This window comes from Anopheles arabiensis, chromosome 2 (genome assembly GCF_016920715.1).
Source record: "Anopheles arabiensis isolate DONGOLA chromosome 2, AaraD3, whole genome shotgun sequence".
NCBI classification, from domain to species: domain Eukaryota; kingdom Metazoa; phylum Arthropoda; class Insecta; order Diptera; family Culicidae; genus Anopheles; species Anopheles arabiensis.
In genome coordinates, this window is record NC_053517.1 from 105,572,792 (window position 1) to 105,591,638 (window position 18,847).

Below are 18,847 nucleotides of genomic sequence, written 5' to 3' on the forward strand. Positions count from 1 at the left end.
ATACAATCATTTGTTGGCACAAGTGGCATACTATCATGTAGCCGGTGACATAGAAATGTGCCACAGGCATTGTAAACAAGCGACGTGTTAAGTAGTTTAGATGTGTCTGCACAAATATCCCACGTGCCACCCCAATATTCTGGAATTTGCTTGCACAACCTGTTCTACAACTAAATCCGAAGGCCACCGTTCATTTCACGCGTGGATATCTACGATGTTGGTAATGGATTAACGCCGTGGTAAACCGTAGGCACGAGCAAATGCCGCCGGCCACCAGTTCATTTCACACCGCTTGCGATGCGTACCATTCGTTCGATCAAATGTCGCCATATCTATAGTAGTGTTGGGTGATTATGGACCAGCCTCGTGGAACCAGCAGTGAACGACATTTTACTCGAAATACACTCTTCAGTTCCAATCATCGTACAAAAGGTTGGTATCAACCACGCTTCAAATATGGTTCGTAAGTTCCTGCGAACGGTGGCTTTAAACGTCGCTGAAATCTTCTCTCATGTCCACAAAGGAATCCTGATCAACTAACATCGAATATGCGATCCGCTCCTTTTACTCCGGAACTTCTTGCTAATTTGGAGAGAAACCGCACTAAAAACATGTAGTGAACCCGTTCCGTCGATTCTTCCGTTTATTCCGCTTGAAAGAACTTGACTGACTGACCACATTATCGTTTTCCGTCCCCTACGACAGTCATAGCATACAACTTAACAAGGATATGCCTGCCACGGGGTCAAGCCCCGTAGGGACCGCTGTTTAATAATTTAGTTATACCACGCGTAGAGTGTATTTGTAATGAACGTAACACGCTATTGATACCTCTAGCTTAGTTAATGACTGGTATTATTGAATCCGTTCGTAGCGGCGGCGTACGTCCCGACACTTATTTTCTTAACGTACTAGATGGTTGCTACAGTAATTCACCGCGGCGTTGAAGGACCGGGCTCAAGAAATGTGTTGCCATCCCTAGAATTTGATGTGAGCGACGTACGTTCCCGCCACGAACGGATTCAATGGCTGGTTTTATTGAATCCGTTCGTAGCGGCGGCGTACGCTCCGACACTCATTTTCCCAACGTACTAGATGGTTGCTACAGTTATTCACCGCGGCGTTGTATGAACGGGCTCAAAAAATGTGTTGCCATCCCTAGAATTTCATGTGAGCGCCGTACGTTCCCGCTACAAACGGATTCAATAATACCAGCCAATAATCTTCTTCTTTGGCTCTACAACCGTTGCCGGTCAAGGCCTGCCTGTACCACTTGTGGGCTTGGCTTTCAGTGACTAATTGAGTTCCCCCCATAGCAGGATAGTCAGTCCTACGTGTGGCGGCACGGTCTATTTGGGGATTGAACCCATGACGGGCATCTTGTTAAGTCGTACGAGTTGACGACTGAACTACGAGACCGACATTGGATTCAATAATACCAGCCAATAATGTTTCTTTCTGATCATGATCCGGCGAATTTAATTGTAAGAATTTAAGCATGTTTCAAACCAACTATCAATTAACACTAACTAGTAATAACATGTGCAGAATTAGGTGTTACAACGTATCCCATACTCAAAACAATCATATTACAGGTAAGGTAGTAAACGAAACTGCAAGCTACTTTCAAACACGCAAGCATTTTTTTAACGGATTCAGGAATCATCCGTAAATAAAGCATGGAACGTGTTGGAACCGAATGTTTATATGAACCTTTCGTGTGGCTTCGGCTATGTTCGGCTGTTTTTGTGGTTCGTCGTCTGCAATGCGCCGTTGTGCGCACTTTCATAGCCAGCTGAGCTTCAAAAAGTTGAGTATATTTGTTTTGCCCTATTATGCACCAAAAAAGCGATGACAATTTGATACCTTTTTGAAAGTTGTTCGAAAAACTGTGGCATACAGCATAGGAAGATGAAATCATGTGTACGAAACCCATGTTACTCACATTCCGTTTACTTCCGCACACGTACAGTGCTACAGCGAGCGAAGTGAACTCTACGCGATCTCGAATACTATTGAGGCAAAAGCGCCACGTAAGCTATCAAAAAACAGCCGTGCAAACAAAAAATCTGCCGCACAGTAACCAGGAACTGAGTGCGAAAGCACACCTTGTGTATTCAACAGGGTCGGTCGCACACAGTCGCTTAAAAATTACTCATGCTACACACTGAACCAATTACGCTTACGAACGGCGATTGTAAATCCAACCATCTTCCTCTTCTTCTGCTCTTCTTCTTTGCTGGGCCAGAGTGAGATCGGTTGTAAATGTGTCATCATTTACGTGAGGTGATCAAACATACACCGTTCCAATAGATCAGTTCTTGGAAGTGCTACAAGGTAGCACGGAAATAACATTTCCATCGCGGGAATACCCAAACCCATCACCGTTGGCCCATCGGTGGAAGTCCCTTTGCGAGGGCAATGCCCTTATCGAACCTGATGTATGCTGACGGCGATTGTACCAATTGCGACGCAATCAGCAATATATCAGAATACCCAATTTCCATAAAATAGTAGAATTAATGTATGAGGTAATTGAATCAAAACCATTACCGCAATCGAACTTGTCTGTATTTGAAATGCTCGTAACGAAAGAAACAATAAATATAACCACTCAGTATCGGTACAAACAATAAGAAGGAGAAAGATAGAAAACAATATTTAGAGCAATACACACGCAAGCATATAAACGATCGAATTTCAAAAACTTGGTGGAGACGCATGGTTTACCATAATTTACACGTGTTCAAGCAATGTTATTTACAATGTCATCTCATCTCATCAAATCTCATGTGACATGGTCAATAACATTTCGAAAATAAAGTTTAGCGATCAAGATAGGGTTTCGATGGTGGTTTGTCGAGAAAACTATCAAAAGATGTATAAATTTGTAAAATTTAATGATACGTAGAGGGTTGTCAAACCCGTTGATTAGGATTCAATGACGTGTTGACGGGTATGTAGTGATGGGTAATCCGGAGCGGAGTCATGGATCTACTCCGACTCCGGTGCGCAAAATATGATTCCAACTCCGGATGATAATCGGATTCGCCTCCGGATCAATCAGGATCAATCCGGACCAGTCCTTAATTTGATGAATATAAATATGTGTAATTTTAGCAATACGGCCGAAGCCGTTCTTTCTGAATAAAAAAAAATGTGTAACTTTCCTTCTTGTAATAATGTTTACCTTTTCCACCAAATTAAAAAATCTTTTTCCTTTTGCCGTATGATTCCCAAAAACTCAGTCAAAATTAAAATAGCCTTACTGTTTTTGTACCACCAATCGAAACTACTCGGCCAAACTCATTCGGATGCTTCCAGACCTATTTGAACTGATCTGGACTGATTCAGATTGATCCGGACTCGGAATCGATGAGTCCGAAGTTTTTTAGAACACAGAGCTGGCAGCAAAATGGATCACGGTACAATCGTTGGTCGTCTAGAAGCAGTGTCAAACCTCTCAACCCTGCAGCATGCACCGTTGTCATGGCGATGCGTCAATACATCCCGATCTGGCAGTTGCGCACCGCTTTGACAGCCCCGCTCCAAAGTGACAGCCCGCATACGAACAATAATAACAAGACCAGCAGTCACACCGGACCAGACAGCTAGTGCGGATGCTTACATCTCCGCTGTGCAGGCATTTTTTCTCTTCTTTCTTGCTGTTGTGCGTGTTGCAGGGAAATAAACGTGGGTGTCCCATATTCGTCCCATCACGCCTTCAAAAACCGAAAAGTCACCGTAAAGCGACGTGTTTCGCCGAGTGCCGACTGCTCCTTGGTGGTAGTGGCAGCTGACCGTACAGCAGCGTAGACCGACGGTTGCGGGACGATCTAAAACCCTACCTCCCTCTGTCGACCCTTCCTTTCTCACACTCACATCCGTCACAGTGAAGGACGACGGCACGCGTGTCTCTGTGTCTGGCCCGGCACCCGACCTACATTGACGCAAAACACCACACACACACACTCACACACACCCTTAACTCGCCGTGTGTTCTGGCTGCTTTCCGGTAGGCTGTAGAGGGCGTGATCCTGCGGTGGTGCGGCGTGCAAACGGTACCTCACAAATTAATAGCACTTAACGCGTACTGTGCGGAAGTAAATTGCAAAGCAAATAAGGGCAAAACTATCGAGAGCAAATTAGCCCGTGGCGGTCCATAGAGAGAGAGAGAGTGAGCGAGCAAGAAAATTAGTTGCCATCCAACACAAACAGGCAAACATGTGCAGTGCAAACGAAAACAACGGTACCGCCACGCCGCCCCCGGTGGCACTGTCGCAAAATCCCAGCGATTATGGCAATAACTTAAAAATCATCGACAGCAACGACCAAATCAAAGAGCTGCAGACGATCATACGGGACAAGTAAGTAAACGCGTCACGACGATGTGTCGATGACAATGATGATGATGATGATGCGGTGGCATCACAGCCAGCAGGCGCTGAAAACATGATCACGATGTGATCGAACCGTGCTAACTTGTAACACCATCATCATCATCGTTACACACTTTGTAAAGCGAAATGCGCGCATACGCACTAGAATGCAGTTCGTGTGATTCACAAACGATGTTTTCCTCGTGTTCTTTCCCCCCGCCACCGTGCAAACACATAATGTGGAATATATATACCGGATACCGACGGGGTCTAATTTTAGAAACACCACGCGGAGCGACTTCAAATTCTACGCCGACCGGCTGATTAGGCTGGTGATTGAGGAAAGCCTAAACCAGCTGCCGTACTCGGACTGCTCCGTCATCACGCCGACCGGCGCCATCTACGACGGGTTGCGGTACCGGTCCGGCAACTGTGGCGTTTCCATCATCCGTTCCGGCGAAGCGATGGAGCAGGTAAGCGCACATTCATGCAGCACCACCCGTTTGTGGTCAGTACCAACCAGCATTACTCCGATATCACGGTATTTGCGCTCCTTTCAGGGACTGCGAGACTGCTGCCGCTCGATACGAATCGGCAAGATTCTGGTCGAATCGGACGCCGAAACGCACGTGGCCAAGGTGGTGTACGCCCGGTTTCCAGACGACATCGCCCGGCGACAGGTACTGCTCATGTACCCCATCATGGCAACCGGCAACACCGTCATACAGGTAAAGACACCCATCGCCCTGGCAACAGGGAGAGAAATAGGCGTATGAATAATCCTACCTTTGTCCGTGTCCGTTGTCTCTACCCATTTCCGATTTGCAGGCGGTCAGCGTGCTGAAGGACCACGGTGTGAAGGAAAACTCGATCATCTTGTCCAACCTGTTCTGCACACCGATAGCCGCCCGGATGGTGGTGACCGCCTTTCCGGATCTGAAAATTCTCACCTCCGAGCTGCACCCGGTCGCACCGAACCATTTCGGACAGAAGTACTTCGGCACGGACTGAGCGGGCGAGGCAGTGGTTAACGACGGTTAACGGAAGAGTCCTTCACCGGTGGGGGGAGCAAGGAGCAAGGGTGTTTTCAGGCCAAAAGGTTCACGTGTTCACTTCAACGCACGAACACATTTTAACACGTTCTAGGGAAAGCTAGGGGAGAATAGAACGAATTAGCACTCTGATTGGCTCAAGCAAAAGAAGCAAATCCCGGCTGCACCACACTCTCAACGATGTGTTGTACTTACAGTTCTCAAAAGCAGACCAGCAGACGATGGCTGCGCAATCAAATACTTAAGGGCAGACGATGTGTTACTAGGATCGACGATGTGCTTAGCCTGCGTTCGATGGATACAGACTGGACTAGGTGTGTGCGTGCTTCTGGGCACACCAAACACGAATAGAAAAAAGGTAGCATAGGCATAGGGGTTGCTGCGCTTGCGATGAAGTAGGCCGTGACCAGCAAGGTTTGCAAGGGCAGCGAGAGGTTCGTAGCTAATGTGGCAGAGTGTGTGTAGCAACAGTTCTGTGGTGTAGTAGCGCTAAGCTTTAAGCAAACAGGTACGGAATTTAGAAGATAAGTCAGTAAAATCACGGTCACGATACTAATACTACTGATCGTGTACGCTGCGGCAGTAGGGACACAATTACGTTAGCAAAGTGTAATATGCCAGATACAATTGTTCATAATATACGAATCATTTTAAACAATGGAGGAACAGGCCTTCTTATTTTCGGATGTTAACAGCAATATGCTTTCACTCGCGTGGTTCGCCTTTTTTGTTGTTGATAGTATAAGTAGGAGAAATGCAACGTTTTATTACTCTTCCCACGAAGCTTCAGGTTTGTGTGTGTACGCTTAAAACTATAATATACTTATCATTTTCCCTCCATGGCCTTGTCTTTAGGCCAAAATTTGCTTCCGCTGCTGCTTCTGCTTTTCCACCTGCTCCGCTCGCTTCTGCTTCTCGATGCGTTCCCGCTTGTTTGCCAGCAGCCGCGCGTTCTTGTCCGCCTTTTTCTCCCGCTCCACCAGCTTCGAGTACAGCTTGCGATGTCTCGACTTTACCATTCGTGCCCGCAGCGCCTCCTCCTGCTTGTCCACGATTTTCTTCTCGGCCTCGTTCTCCCTGTACACTGTGCCGCGCCGCACCGCCATGCCTTTCGGTTTGTTCGAGACCGGTTTCTGTTTTTTCGGCATCACGTCCTCCTCCTCCTCTTCCTCCTCATCCTCGTCGTCCGACTCGCCGTCACCGTTCTGCTGCTGCTTCTTTTCCGCTGCGTCCTTACCGTTGTCGGTCGCATCCTCTGCCCCTTCCTTCTTGCCACTGTTGAGCGAATCCGTTCGCTCGTCGTTGAACGCCTTCATCAGGGCGTAGTCTTGCATTTCCTGCTCATTCTCCGGGTCCTGCACCTCCTCGTCGTCCGAAATGTGCTCCTGGTCGGCATTCACCTCCGCCGGCTCGAACGTTTCCTCCTCTTCCTCCCCTTCGGCGGCCTTGCGCGCTGCCAGCTCCTCCGGCGGCACGTACCGCGCATTCGCGCTCGTGAACGGCGACAGATGCGGTGGCAAAACGGCCCCCATAAAGTACTTGTTGGTCGGGAGCAGACGGCGCTGATTAACACTATCAAACACCCACTGCGGTTGGATGTAGTCGCGCGAGATGTGCTGCTTCTCCATGCTCGGCCGATCGACAATCTGGTGCGTGATCGTTTCGTCGCTCTCGTCGAACGTGGCGCCGACAAACATCGTCTTGTCCCACGAAACCTTACCGCCGAAGCAGCGAATAATGAACACGAGCGGCTCACGGGGTACCTCGCGGTTGAGGAAAAACTTCAGCCCCTTGAACAGTGTCTTCAGCTTGTTCACGTTCTGTGCCTCCTGCCGGATCTGGCTCACGTGCGGCAGCTCCTCATCGTTGCCCGTCCACTCCAGCAGCTCCGGCTCTTCCGTGTCCCCGTTGCCACCGTCCGAGCGCAGCAGCTCCACGTTCAGCGCGGCAATACGCTCCGACACGAACTTCTGCTCGTTGCCCATCGTTTCGTCCGAGTCGAGCGAGTGCGCAAACTGGGGCGGATACACCAGATTGATCGAATGGTACAGCCGGTAGTTGATGAACCCGGCCATCACGGTGAAAAAGTCGCCGAACGATTTCATAATGCTCAGGTCGACCATCTCGCCGCGGTGCGGCGAGTACGGGAAGTAGTGCGGCACGATCCACGTCACCGTTTCGCCCTTGATCTCCGCCTGGAAGTAGTAGCCCTTGATCGAGATGAACACTTTGCGCAGGGCCTGGGCCGCGATCACGTAGTGCATAAACTCCACCGTCAGCCGGCGGCTCATGCGCGTCAGCTCGCGCGTAATGATCTTCGTCGCCGGGAACGTGCTGAACATGAACAGCAGCGTCATGCAGTCGTCCAGCTCCTTGATCGCGTCGATGAACGTCGGGTAGCGCTCCTTCACGATGTGGTCCAGCTTCAGCTGCGGGTAGTTGTGCAGCCGTATGTCGCGCAGGTTCATGTTCTGCTTCGCCGCCGCATGCTTGATGCGCCGGTTGAAGATCTTCCGGTCGCGCAGCGTCCACACGATCGGCTCGTGCAGCAGGAAGGTGATGTCCTTCTTGTGGTACAGGATCTTCATCTCGCGCGAACCGTGCTGCGCACGTGCCCGGTGCTTCGGTTCGCGCGGATAGATGCCCTTCAGGATGCACAGCTGCCGGAAGTCTTTGATGTTGAGCTGCAGCTTGTTCATGGCGGCCTTCCGGGTGTAGTACATGGCACCCTCGCCCGATTTGAACTGTGGAAGAGCGGGAGAGGGAGAAAATCAATACAAGGGCGCATTTTCACCATGCACACGCATATTCCACACATTCCAGAGCATGTGCTAATGGCACACCTAACCTCACTTTGCATCTACGTCGCAACTTACCTTGTGATTTCGCTTCACCATCGTGACGAAGGGGAAACAAAAACGAAACAAACACCACAAATTCCTCTGAAAGTGCTCTCAAGCACGTGTACTACAGATACTGCCGGAAAACTACCCTTTTTCAGCACGAAAAACACACGTTCCACGGGAGCTAAACAAAACCCCTGACCGCACACGCCGTGCGATGAAGGAAGAAAAGGTTTGTTTTGACATTTCGTACCAAATAAAAAAACGTGCTTTGTTCGAATTTCGAACTGTCAACAGTGGTAGCGCACAGTGGGACACCTCCTACTGATAATAATTTGAAAAAATATCGAAAAAATAGCTAAAAATATAGAAAGCTGATAGGACAACATTTGAATTATATAATTTATTTTGTATTATGACCAGTAACAAGATATTTCTTCTTCATTTCAGGTATTTAAAGATAAAATAAATTAGCGACGCTCTTCCAAAACGTAAACAGCACCAGACCGCACCCTCTTCGCCAGCCACTGACAGCGAATGCGCACCAATACCATCACACCGTGGGCAAGGGCAGTAAACAGTTAGCGGAACAGAACGGAAGGCAAAACATCGTTCTAAGTCGATCAGTGAGCAGCGCTCAAGTAAATTAAACCATCTGGCAGTCAGCTGTCGGTGAAAGAAGTTCCATTTGTTTGATCCACGTGTGTCGGAAGTCCCCCTATCCTTACCTGTTCCGACGAACAGCGCGCGTACCGGTGTGTTATTCACCCTCCCTTTTTCGGGAGCGCAAGAAGAGGGCAAAGAAGAAGCTTCCCTTTTTGTTGGGCCGCCCCCTTTGCCAACACACTCCCCGGTCGGTCTCGAACCATCGGCTCGTGGCGGCCGTCATCATTTTTAGGTGAAATTGCACGCAGACAGCGAACGACGGGCAACGGTGCACGGTGCCTGTGTGTGGACTTGTTTTTGCAAATCCATTTCATCGACTCTACTCTGCCCCTTAGTGAACAATCGGTTTGTGCTCGTGCTATTATCGATTCCGCGGTGTGGCTGACGGCGCTTGTTGCGTAGTTTGCGTAGCGAATGTGGATGCAGTAGTCCTTCGTCGTACGAACGTACGGCTCTTGCTGCTACTGCCGCTTCCGGATTGTCCAGCATCAACAGGCGGACACCATTTAGGAAAGAAAAACACAAGGTAAGGCAAGGCCAAACACATGAACAACGCCTGTTAAAGGGTATCAATAACACTCACCCCAATCCCTTTACGGTACCCTGGTACGGAACTATCGGAACCGTCAAGCGGGAAATAGAACGGAACCATCCTCCCCCTGCCCACCTCATTCCACTGTTCCCGTTCTGTTTCATTCCTCAAGCGCGTGTAACGAAGAAAACAACCCACCCCAACTAGCGGTATTACGCTTTACGGCACTTCCCCAAGTATCATTGCGTCGTCAATGCATGGAACTATTTACTCTACCCTCCTCGAGGCAGCGCATAAAACATGCGTAATTATAAATTCCGCTCAAGTTCAGACTTTCGACCGGCTCCCCGGAATGCACTTTGGACGCTAGGGGTTGCTAAGGAAACAGCACGAAAACTGTTTTTGAGGGGTGGGGGGGGGGTCACCATTACTCTGGATCGTGTTCATGTGGTGTGTAGTGCGTGAGCTCACGCAACAAAAAGAAAATCCAGCAAATGCCTCTAGTAAAAAAGCCATCTAGTTACCCACAAAGCCCGTCGCTATAAAGACTGACGGCTATTAAGGGTTTGTTTTTGTTTTTTTCTCGCCTTCTTCTTTTGCTCCAATCACAAGTCCTCTGGACGAACTGGTTGCACTTGTTGCAGTATGCAGCGACGACGTCAAACACGTCCCCCTGTGCAATGCAATGCTGTGGCAATCTGTGTGTGGGGCGTTACGTCACCATGGACTTCGCACGAGTTTCGAGCTCTTTCTCTGGTGGCGGAGCAGCGCTGGTTGCGTTCTTCCCCCACTTTTGTTACGCAGTGTATTAAATGGGTGTGTAAGTTGGTGGGTAGCTCCACAAATTTGCACGTCCAAGTGTGACAAGTTAAGCATCAGGACAGAAAAGAACTGGCTGCAGTTAAGGCAAACCCTGCATTGATGTGGTGCAAAAAAAACCCCTCCCGGTAAGGCTCCCGGCTACAACAAATCAGCAACAGATTTGTTTATGTCGGCATTTTTTGCTGTTGCTTTTGCTGATATCACGCTGCCACGCTCCACCAAAGCAACTACTGCTGACAGGTGGATCAGGTCGCAATAGCATAAAAGAGTCTCATAAAACGTCTATCGAATCACTACTCCTAGCCGGTTTTGTGGGGGGCCTGTTCGTCTGCTGCGATTGATTGATGAAGCGATGGTTTTGATTGACTTATCAGCACGCACTGTATCGGAATGGGGCGGGCAGTCAGTGCGTGTGTTTGAAGATAACAATAATGCGGTTGTCGGCATGTTTTCATCCCCACGGGTGGAAGATTTACCATACAGTCAAATTGGATGTTTTGTTTGGCGAGATCGGAAGCGAAACATATGACGCTGACGATGATGGAATGCCACATCTCTCATCATATCTCTAATGGGCACAGTAGAGTGAAGCGTGAAGGTGCGAATCCTCGTTCTTTGTATAAAATCAGTATCGATAACGTGACGCTGTTGATATCATCGAATCCACCCCAGTTTTGTGTTGTGGTAGCAAACCCCCCTTTGGTTGGGTGCAAAGTCCTCACCCCGCGCATTGGATAGATTAGGACGCTGTCTGCTATAATTGTACACCATAGCAACCTCTTTATCTTCCACAGGCGGCCGCGCGCAAGAGGGCATATCAATGCTGCGAATGAATCCATTTTTCGCATTTATAGCCACAAACAATGAGGAAAGGAAAATTTGATTTTTCTATTTTTTGTGTCGTATTTAGAAGCACAATAAAGTGATAATGATTTTCTCTCTACAATTTTAGATACTGCGGGAACGAAGAGAGACGAAGAGAAACGGTCATTCATAATTGACTGCAAACAATGAATTTTAACACTGAAGCGTAACGAATTCACTGCTCAAGTAATAAGCGCTGCTGTACGATAAGCGTAATTAGCTCTTAATGTGAAAACAATTTATTTAGCCATATATCACGCTGGATAGGTGATTTTGATCTGCCAGTTACGTGGATCGTTATAATTTCGTTGGAACCATACTGGAGCCATCTCCTCCGGTTGCCATTATTACTTATCCAGCGCTATAACCGTTTTGCGGACTTGGCCTGCCTCAGAAGCGTCCGAAATCGCTCACGGTCTCGTGTCTTCGTCTGCCAGTTATCCCGGCATCAATGGCGGACGCCTCCGCGCCATCTTGCCACCTCAGTTAGGGCCTACCACGGCTCCTCTGTCCTTGTGGTCGGCTTAAGAAGACTTTACGGGCTGGGTCGTCCGTTTCTATGCGTACAACATGGCCACTCCACTGGAGCCTGGCGAGCTTGATAGCGTTCATCTCGTATGGCTCGTCATTATGGCGGCTCCTCCATTGTCCTTCCACACATACGAGGCCAAGTATTCTTCTGAGCATCTTCCTCTCGAACACGGCTAAGAGGGTTTCGTCAGATTTGGACAGTGTCCATGTCTCAGAGGCGTATGTGAGTACTGGTACTATATAGGTACTATAGAGTCCCATCTTCTTCCGTCGCGACAGGTTCTTTGAGGTGAACTGATTTTTCAGGCTGTAGAATTACCGGTTGGCTCTGCTCTGTTGCCACCATCAGTTTGGTCTTTGTCTCGTGTATCTGCAAACCGAGGTTCTCTGCCGCCTGCTCGATCCCTTGGTAGGCTTCTGCTACATTGGAGAGTCGCAGACCAATGATGTCTATATCATCAGCGTATGCCAGGATCTGGGTTGACTCATAGAAGATGTTTCCCGTGGACTCCACCCTCGAGTCGCGGATGGCCTTCTCTAGCGCCAAGATGAATAGGAGACAAGCAAGCCCGGCCCCCTTGGCGCAGACCCTTGGTGGTAGCAAAAGGTGCTGAGAGTTTTCCAAGTGACGTTGGTCATAGTCATTCTAACTAGCCTTATCAGTTTGGCCGGGATTCCAAAAGAGCTCATAGCGTCATACAGTTTTACCCTGGCTATGCTATCATATGCAGCTTTGAAGTCAATGAAGAGATGGTATGTGTCGTGTCTGTATTCAGCCATCTTCTCCAAGATCCGCCGCATGGTGAAGATCTGATCAATGGTTGATTTTCCGCTTCGGAATCTTCTTTGATAGTTTCCGACTATCTCTTAAACGTGCGGGACAAAGCGATCCTGAAGCGATCGGGGAGAATATTTTACAGGCGGTAATCAACATCGTAATACACCTGTAGTTGTTGCAGTCCAACCTGTCTCCCTGCCGAGATTCCAATCACAAGGCATCGATTCGCTTTCCCAAACCTCAGTAACAATTTGATGAATCTCGTTTTCTGATCGTGCTTCTCCCGATATAGATCAAATTATTAGGTGTCATCTTCATAATCCTAGCGACGATCGTCTCTCAATACGCTTACATTCCCACCGGTATTAGTGGTTTTGTTTGTTAGCAACGATATCAGATATCCCGCAACGAAAATGATAGCGACAAGTCACTTTCCAAAATTCCATTCCGCCAGCGATTGATTCCCCCTTCCACAGGTAAACGATAATGATGATGGAGGTTCTATTTTGGTATCTTTTACCGTACCGTCTGTCAAGCCAGCTGGCGGGTTACGTTGCAACAAAAAAAAGAAAAGCGAATTTAACGTAAACTTGTCATGTGGTGTGTGAAGATTTACGATAAATGTGTTAGGAGACGTAGCATATTTTTCGACTTTATCGAATTTTTCGACTCCCATACGTACGTGGATTAGTTGTCTGAGCATAGGAGCAACAAGACATTTGTTTTTTTCTTTCGCTTTGCATTTACTTCGCTCGCTCCGACACGTCTCCCCTCGATCGAGCCGAACGGGATTAGTATGCGCCCTTTCTTATCGCTTGACCGTCCCTCCCGGCTGTGTTCGGTGGTTATTCGTGTCGAGCGTCCGTCCCTCTAGGGGCAGAGGGGGATTGCACCGAGATAAGCGCCCGCCCAGTCCAACGTTGACCGGGTGCGGTAGGTTCACTTCGCGTCAGCAGCCGCAGCTCTCGGGGTCGTGATTTTTCTACCGCTCGTTCCACATCAGCAGTTTTTGTAATGCAATCACATGTTTCTGGTAAAAAAAAACACACACGCACTAATAAAGCTCTTCTTTTTTCGTTTTAGGAAAGTGTTAAAACTCTTCCAAAGGCGCGCACCCGTAATGAGCGGGTAAGATCGTGCGCCATTTCACGCAAAGACAGGCGCGACCCCCTTCCCATGTGCTACCGGCGAACAGTAAATAGCTCTGTGCATATAGTTTGGCTTCACTTATGATGGTTTAAACCAAGTCACCTAGCCGCTACGTCCCCCTTCACCGCGCACCCAAACATACACAATCGTAGTTGTTTCACGCGTTGCACGCAAGTAGTTTGGCGTTCGTCTTTAGGTTTACGTTCTCTCCGTTACATTTGCCTTTTGCGCGGGCCAGCGAATACGCGTTTCGTTCAGTACCCATTTAGTGCAATAACCAGTACACGCTAGACAGTAGACAGAGTGTAGGAACAAGCTTACCAAAAAGACACAAACAAACCCACCTCCCCAAATACTACAAGTAGCAGTAAAGTTTAAGTGGAAAAGTGTTTGGAAAAGCACACACAAAATGGCAGGCTTTCTGTCGATGCTCAAGCAGTCGACGCTTGTACACCTTTGCTTTGCGATTTCATTCTTTACCTCCGGGCTGATCATCAACACCGTACAGTGCATCCTGTACGTCGGGCTGAAGCCGTTCAACAAGCATCTCTATCGAACGATCGGTTACTATCTTTGCTATTCGTTTTACTCCCGTAAGTAGCAGCGCTTCTGTTGAGGCCGGGCGGTTTGGTCTCAATTTTTGTTCCTTTCCAACCCACCACAGAGCTTGTCTTTCTGGCCGACTGGTGGTCGGACACGAAGCTAAACGTGTACGCTAGCGACGAGGACATGAAGTACTGCGGCACCGAGCACGTGCTGCTGCTGATGAACCACACGTACGAGATCGACTGGCTGCTCGGGTGGATGTTCTGCGAGAAGGTGCGCGTGCTGGGCAACTGCAAAGCGTACGCGAAGAAGGTCATCCAGTACATACCCACCATCGGGTGGGCGTGGAAGTTTGCCGAGTTTGTGTTTCTCGAGCGCTCCTTCGAGAAGGATCGGGAAATCATTGGCCGGCAGATTAACGAAATCCTCGACTATCCCGACCCGGTGTGGCTGCTGCTGAACGCGGAAGGTACGCGGTTTACCGAGCAGAAGCACGAAGCGTCGGTGAAGTTTGCGCAGGAGAAGGGTATGGTGCCGCTGAAGCATCATCTGATCCCGCGCACGAAGGGTTTCACCGCGAGCTTGCCGTTTCTGCGCGAAAAGTGTCCGGCCGTGCTGGACATTCAGCTGGGCATTAGCAAGGACTCGAAGGTACACGGCGAATGGGTGAGATTCAGGTTTCGTGCCGAATTGAGCTAACATTTTACACAATTCCAGGTTAAGCCGACGATTTTCAACATCCTGAACGGCAAACAGATCGAGGCGCACTTGTGCGTGCGCCGTTTCCCCACCGAGACGCTGCCGGAGCGCGAGGAAGACGCCGCCGTCTGGCTGCAGGAACTGTTCCGCGAGAAGGACCGAATGCAGGACAGCTTCCACCGGACCGGTAGCTTCTTTACCGATTCCGGCGTGGCCGAGCGGCCCAAGCTGCAGCTGCACCGCCGACCGACGACGCTCGTCAATACTGCCTTCTGGGTGGTGGCCACCCTTACCCCGATGCTCTACTACCTGGTGATGCTGCTGTTCAGTGGCGAGATTCTGTACTTTTCGATCGGTGCCGGCATTCTCTTTGCCTGTAAGTATTCGATCAAACAATGGGTTTGGATGGAATAAAAACACCAAAAATTAATCGCTCTCTCTCTCTCTCTCTATTTTTCAGTTTACATGCTGATGGTGAAGGCGATCGGTATGTCCAAGATCAGCAAAGCTTCGTCGTACGGTGCGGAAAAGCTGAAAAATGGCCACAGTCCCACCCACGAACCGGTGGAACCGACCGCTGCCGAATCGTCCAAGGATAAGTAGAACCACCACCGCAGGGCCCGCCAACAAAACAAAAACTCTATTTACACCCACCCCCTACATACAGAGGCGAAGTTTTTTGTTGTTTGATGGACAAAAGGGAGAGAGGTACTAGAAACAGAGAGAAAGAGAGAAGCAGGGAAGGCAGCTTTTTTGTACATGCCTAGATGCTATATATACATACAAACATACAACGGGATGTGGGATATACGCCCATACGGGAAGGCGAGTGCTGGTTTAGCTATTGCGGAGGCATTGGGTTATTGCAGGCTGCCCCCGGGCTAGCTGTGTTGCAACGGTGTCCTGTCCTGTTTTGTGCCAAACTGTGGCGACGCGTTGTGGTAAGGCTACTACTACTACCCCGTACGAAACACACACAAGCAAGCAAGCAAGCTGGATGCAGGATCGGAAAGGAGAAGGACCATTTTGAAGGGGAAGGGCAGCTCTCAAACGGGGCAGGGAAAATGGCCGGTGGGGGTCAAAAAGGATATATAAGCTATTTTATAACAGTTTATTTATTGGGTCCAAGATCCAGACATATATTGTAGCCGGGCGGAGAAACATCTACCTAAAATACACATCCAACATACAAACAAACAAAAAAACAACAACACAGACAGTGAGAACATCATACACAACCACTTTGTAAAATAAGGTACATTTTGAGATGATTGTTGTTTTGAGAATGAAAAGAAAAGAAGGAATCAATAGGAGCAGAACCGCGTGTAATGCGCAATGACGATGATGCAAAGCGCACGACGGAGATGCACAATGCGCGGTAGCGCGCGAAACAATAGGAAGAATCGGCTCCAGATATGGGGTCGTTTTTGTTTTTTTTTCTGGTATGGTTTTTTTTTAAATAACTAAGTGAACTTTCTTTTATGAATTGCTTACCCCTTACTGTGGCTTACTTGAACACCCGTTTGCATTTCCTATTGAATTGAGGAAATTATAAATCATAGGCTACTTTGTTTGACACTTTTATTAGCGGAGAAAAAGTGGGCGTGGCGTGCCGGCTTTTATGGTTTTAGCCACGCTGAACCATTTTTTGACAGTGCGAAATTAATATACATAATTTAAAGCACCTCAAAAGTATGCTCAAAAATATGACCTAAAAGTGTCCTCAGCTACTAATCAATTTGTCGTCATGTTTTTGCCCCTTTTATAAGCCAACAAAAAAACTTTTACAGTTTGTGTCGTCGGCTAGAGTAATTTATATTAAGTGAGTTGTTTGTTATAAAATTACTTTAAATGTTTAACATGCTTCCCCTCCTATGATTCGTTCACACATACCCTTACACTTCCATCCCGAATACGGTTTTTGATATTACACTTTTTGGTGGCGCACAAAAAAAACAGGGCAGAGCATAGTAGGTAGTGCAAACTCTACAGCAAATGCAAACGGACATTGGGAAAACGTTTCAACCGTTTGAAGCCAAATTTAACTGCTGATTGCGATGATATTTCGCACATTTTTTGCGCACAAAGAGAGAGAGAAAAACAAAAGAGAACGAAAGAGAAAGGCGAGCGATTGCTTCCAAAAACTATGCAAAAAAGCATTAAAAATTTGTTTGATGTTTGTACAGGACTGGTGCTTCCTTTCTTCCTTACGCGCAGCAGCAGGGAAATTACTTCGTCAGTAGTTATTGTTACGATTTTAATTACTTACCTTTGCTTTGGTGGAGGTTTCTTTCACAACCCAGTACGAAATACTACCCAACACACACACACACTCACACACACTCACACACGCACGCCGGCAAAGGCGTTCGTTTAAAGAGAGAAAGATTGTGTGTGTTTAATTTTTTTTTTTTTTTTGTTCTTAGCTAAGATTTTTTACTAATGTAATGTAAACAACATAAAAATACCGATTCTGACTGTTTTTGACTGTTTTAAATTTAATCACCATTTCTTTTTTTTTCTTCCGCTCTTCTACAACTACTCTACCGTCAATATAGATTGGCGGAGTACTACGCGCACAAAGAGGAAGAAGTATTTTTCGAAGCAAACAAAAAAATGTAATAAAAATACAAACACCCATCCTCCTCCCCCTTGTGACCTTGACGAAACGGTGTGTTAGTAAAAGAATAAATAGTAATAACTATTGCGAAACAAAACTGTGCTGTACGAACTCAGACTTAACTAAAGAGGAAAAAACAGGATGAACAGAAAGAAATCATTTACACGCATTCCACTTTTCTGGTTCTTTTTTTTTTTTTTGGTTCTTTAACTTTGTTTATTGGCTTGATTTTTGCTGCTTCGCACTGTGCTTTTTTATGTGTATGTGTGTGTATGTTTTTTTATACACAAAAAACATACTCACTTCTCTTTCATATTTCCGTTTCTTTGTTTTGGTTGCTTTTTTTTTGCTTCTGTTGCATTTACTCCATTTTCGCTTGATTATTGTATGTTTTTGTTTGCATTTGTTTTAATCTCATGTTTGAATGAATTTTCCATTTTATTCATGCGCTGGTAATTTATGTTTTGTGTGTATGTTAGTTTGTTTCGTTTTCTTTTTGTTTCATTCCAAACATTATCGCCATAGTTAATGATTAATGTAATCAAAGGTTTTGTTTTCGCAACGTTAAAAATATTCGTATTTTCCATTTGCATCCAATTCTGTTTTGTTTAATTCATCCCTTTCGTCCCATGTTCTTCTATTTTTTATGTCCTTTTCATTGAAAATGTAATTTTACACTTGTTTTGTTAGTTTAGGTGTGTGTCTGTGTTTACAATAATGCATTATTTTGTTTTTAAATATATTTTAATTGTTTTATGTACATCGCGGGGCGCTTTTTGTTGTTGTTGTGCGCTTGTGTGGTTTGGATTTTCTCTCGGCAAACCGAGGCGTGATATATGGTAGGTGCAAAATATCACCCCAAAAATAAACTTAATTTCGAAATGTTACCACTTTTCGCAGACTTTGGGTTTTGCGCTTTCCGTTCGGCAAGCTTTGCCACTGAACGAAACAAATGCAAAAAGTAAACTCGATGGCATCATTTCCGATCTTTTTTTTCTTATTTTAAAGTTTTTAGGATTTCATCTTCCGTTACCGTATTTATCATACCATTCCAACAATGGCATGGACGACCACCGTCTAGCGTACGTCAATGTACTAATTCGCTAATTGTGCTATACTCTATACTCTATGCTCTAAGTTAGACAAAGTTGTTAACGTTCATTTTGCTGTTCGCAGCGACCACTCTCACGGTCGGTTGTTGTCGTAGTTAAACTACTCACTTAACGATACATGTTGGCTTAATAGCGATTGAAATTGAAAACAAACAATTAAGAAGAGAAAGTAAAAACAAACTAACTAACTAAAGGCGCATTAAAATCGGTTCTACACTGATCGCACTGTGTTTCGTTTGACACCTTCTCTGTAT

General features: G+C 47.0%; 3 protein-coding genes across 5 annotated transcripts; 2 read left to right on the forward strand and 1 right to left on the reverse strand.

The window, feature by feature from the left end:
• The first annotated feature begins 4,224 nt into the window (after positions 1 to 4,224).
• Positions 4,225 to 6,091, forward strand: LOC120894071 (uracil phosphoribosyltransferase homolog). The gene is made up of 4 exons (XM_040296436.1): positions 4,225 to 4,367; positions 4,660 to 4,852; positions 4,940 to 5,107; positions 5,208 to 6,091. Exons 1-4 carry the CDS (start codon positions 4,225 to 4,227, stop codon positions 5,388 to 5,390), a joined length of 687 nt encoding a protein of 228 aa, XP_040152370.1. The 3' UTR covers positions 5,391 to 6,091.
• A 73-nt stretch (positions 6,092 to 6,164) lies between these two features.
• Positions 6,165 to 8,512, reverse strand: LOC120894070 (pescadillo homolog). The gene is made up of 2 exons (XM_040296435.1): positions 8,308 to 8,512; positions 6,165 to 8,175 (listed from the first exon to the last, which is right to left on the reverse strand). Exons 1-2 carry the CDS (start codon positions 8,326 to 8,328, stop codon positions 6,283 to 6,285), a joined length of 1,914 nt encoding a protein of 637 aa, XP_040152369.1. The 5' UTR covers positions 8,329 to 8,512; the 3' UTR covers positions 6,165 to 6,282.
• A 319-nt stretch (positions 8,513 to 8,831) lies between these two features.
• Positions 8,832 to 17,578, forward strand: LOC120895684 (1-acyl-sn-glycerol-3-phosphate acyltransferase gamma-like). 3 transcript variants are annotated; one of them, XM_040299239.1, is made up of 6 exons: positions 8,832 to 9,172; positions 9,276 to 9,466; positions 13,551 to 14,209; positions 14,281 to 14,813; positions 14,880 to 15,237; positions 15,322 to 17,578. In XM_040299239.1, the coding sequence occupies exons 3-6, from the start codon at positions 14,026 to 14,028 to the stop codon at positions 15,462 to 15,464; spliced, it is 1,218 nt and encodes a 405-aa protein (XP_040155173.1). In that variant the 5' UTR covers positions 8,832 to 9,172; positions 9,276 to 9,466; positions 13,551 to 14,025; the 3' UTR covers positions 15,465 to 17,578. The 3 variants fall into 3 exon arrangements, with proteins under 3 accessions (XP_040155173.1, XP_040155172.1, XP_040155174.1); XM_040299238.1 differs by having other exon boundaries at positions 8,832 to 9,466; XM_040299240.1 differs by lacking the exons at positions 8,832 to 9,172; positions 9,276 to 9,466 and adding an exon at positions 13,364 to 13,478.
• Positions 17,579 to 18,847: the final 1,269 nt, after the last annotated feature.

Coding starts and splice junctions, on each gene's coding strand:
- LOC120895684 (XM_040299238.1), top strand. CDS start 14,026: ATGGCAGGCTTTCTGTCGATGCTCAAGCAGTCGACGCTTGTACACCTT. Junction 14,814..14,879: donor GCATTAGCAAGGACTCGAAG/GTACACGGCGAA, acceptor ACACAATTCCAG/GTTAAGCCGACGATTTTCAA. Junction 15,238..15,321: donor TGCCGGCATTCTCTTTGCCT/GTAAGTATTCGA, acceptor TCTATTTTTCAG/TTTACATGCTGATGGTGAAG.
- LOC120894071 (XM_040296436.1), top strand. CDS start 4,225: ATGTGCAGTGCAAACGAAAACAACGGTACCGCCACGCCGCCCCCGGTG. Junction 4,368..4,659: donor CAGACGATCATACGGGACAA/GTAAGTAAACGC, acceptor GTCTAATTTTAG/AAACACCACGCGGAGCGACT. Junction 5,108..5,207: donor CCGGCAACACCGTCATACAG/GTAAAGACACCC, acceptor TCCGATTTGCAG/GCGGTCAGCGTGCTGAAGGA.
- LOC120894070 (XM_040296435.1), bottom strand. CDS start 8,328: ATGGTGAAGCGAAATCACAAG. Junction 8,176..8,307: donor TGGTGAAGCGAAATCACAAG/GTAAGTTGCGAC, acceptor GCTCTTCCACAG/TTCAAATCGGGCGAGGGTGC.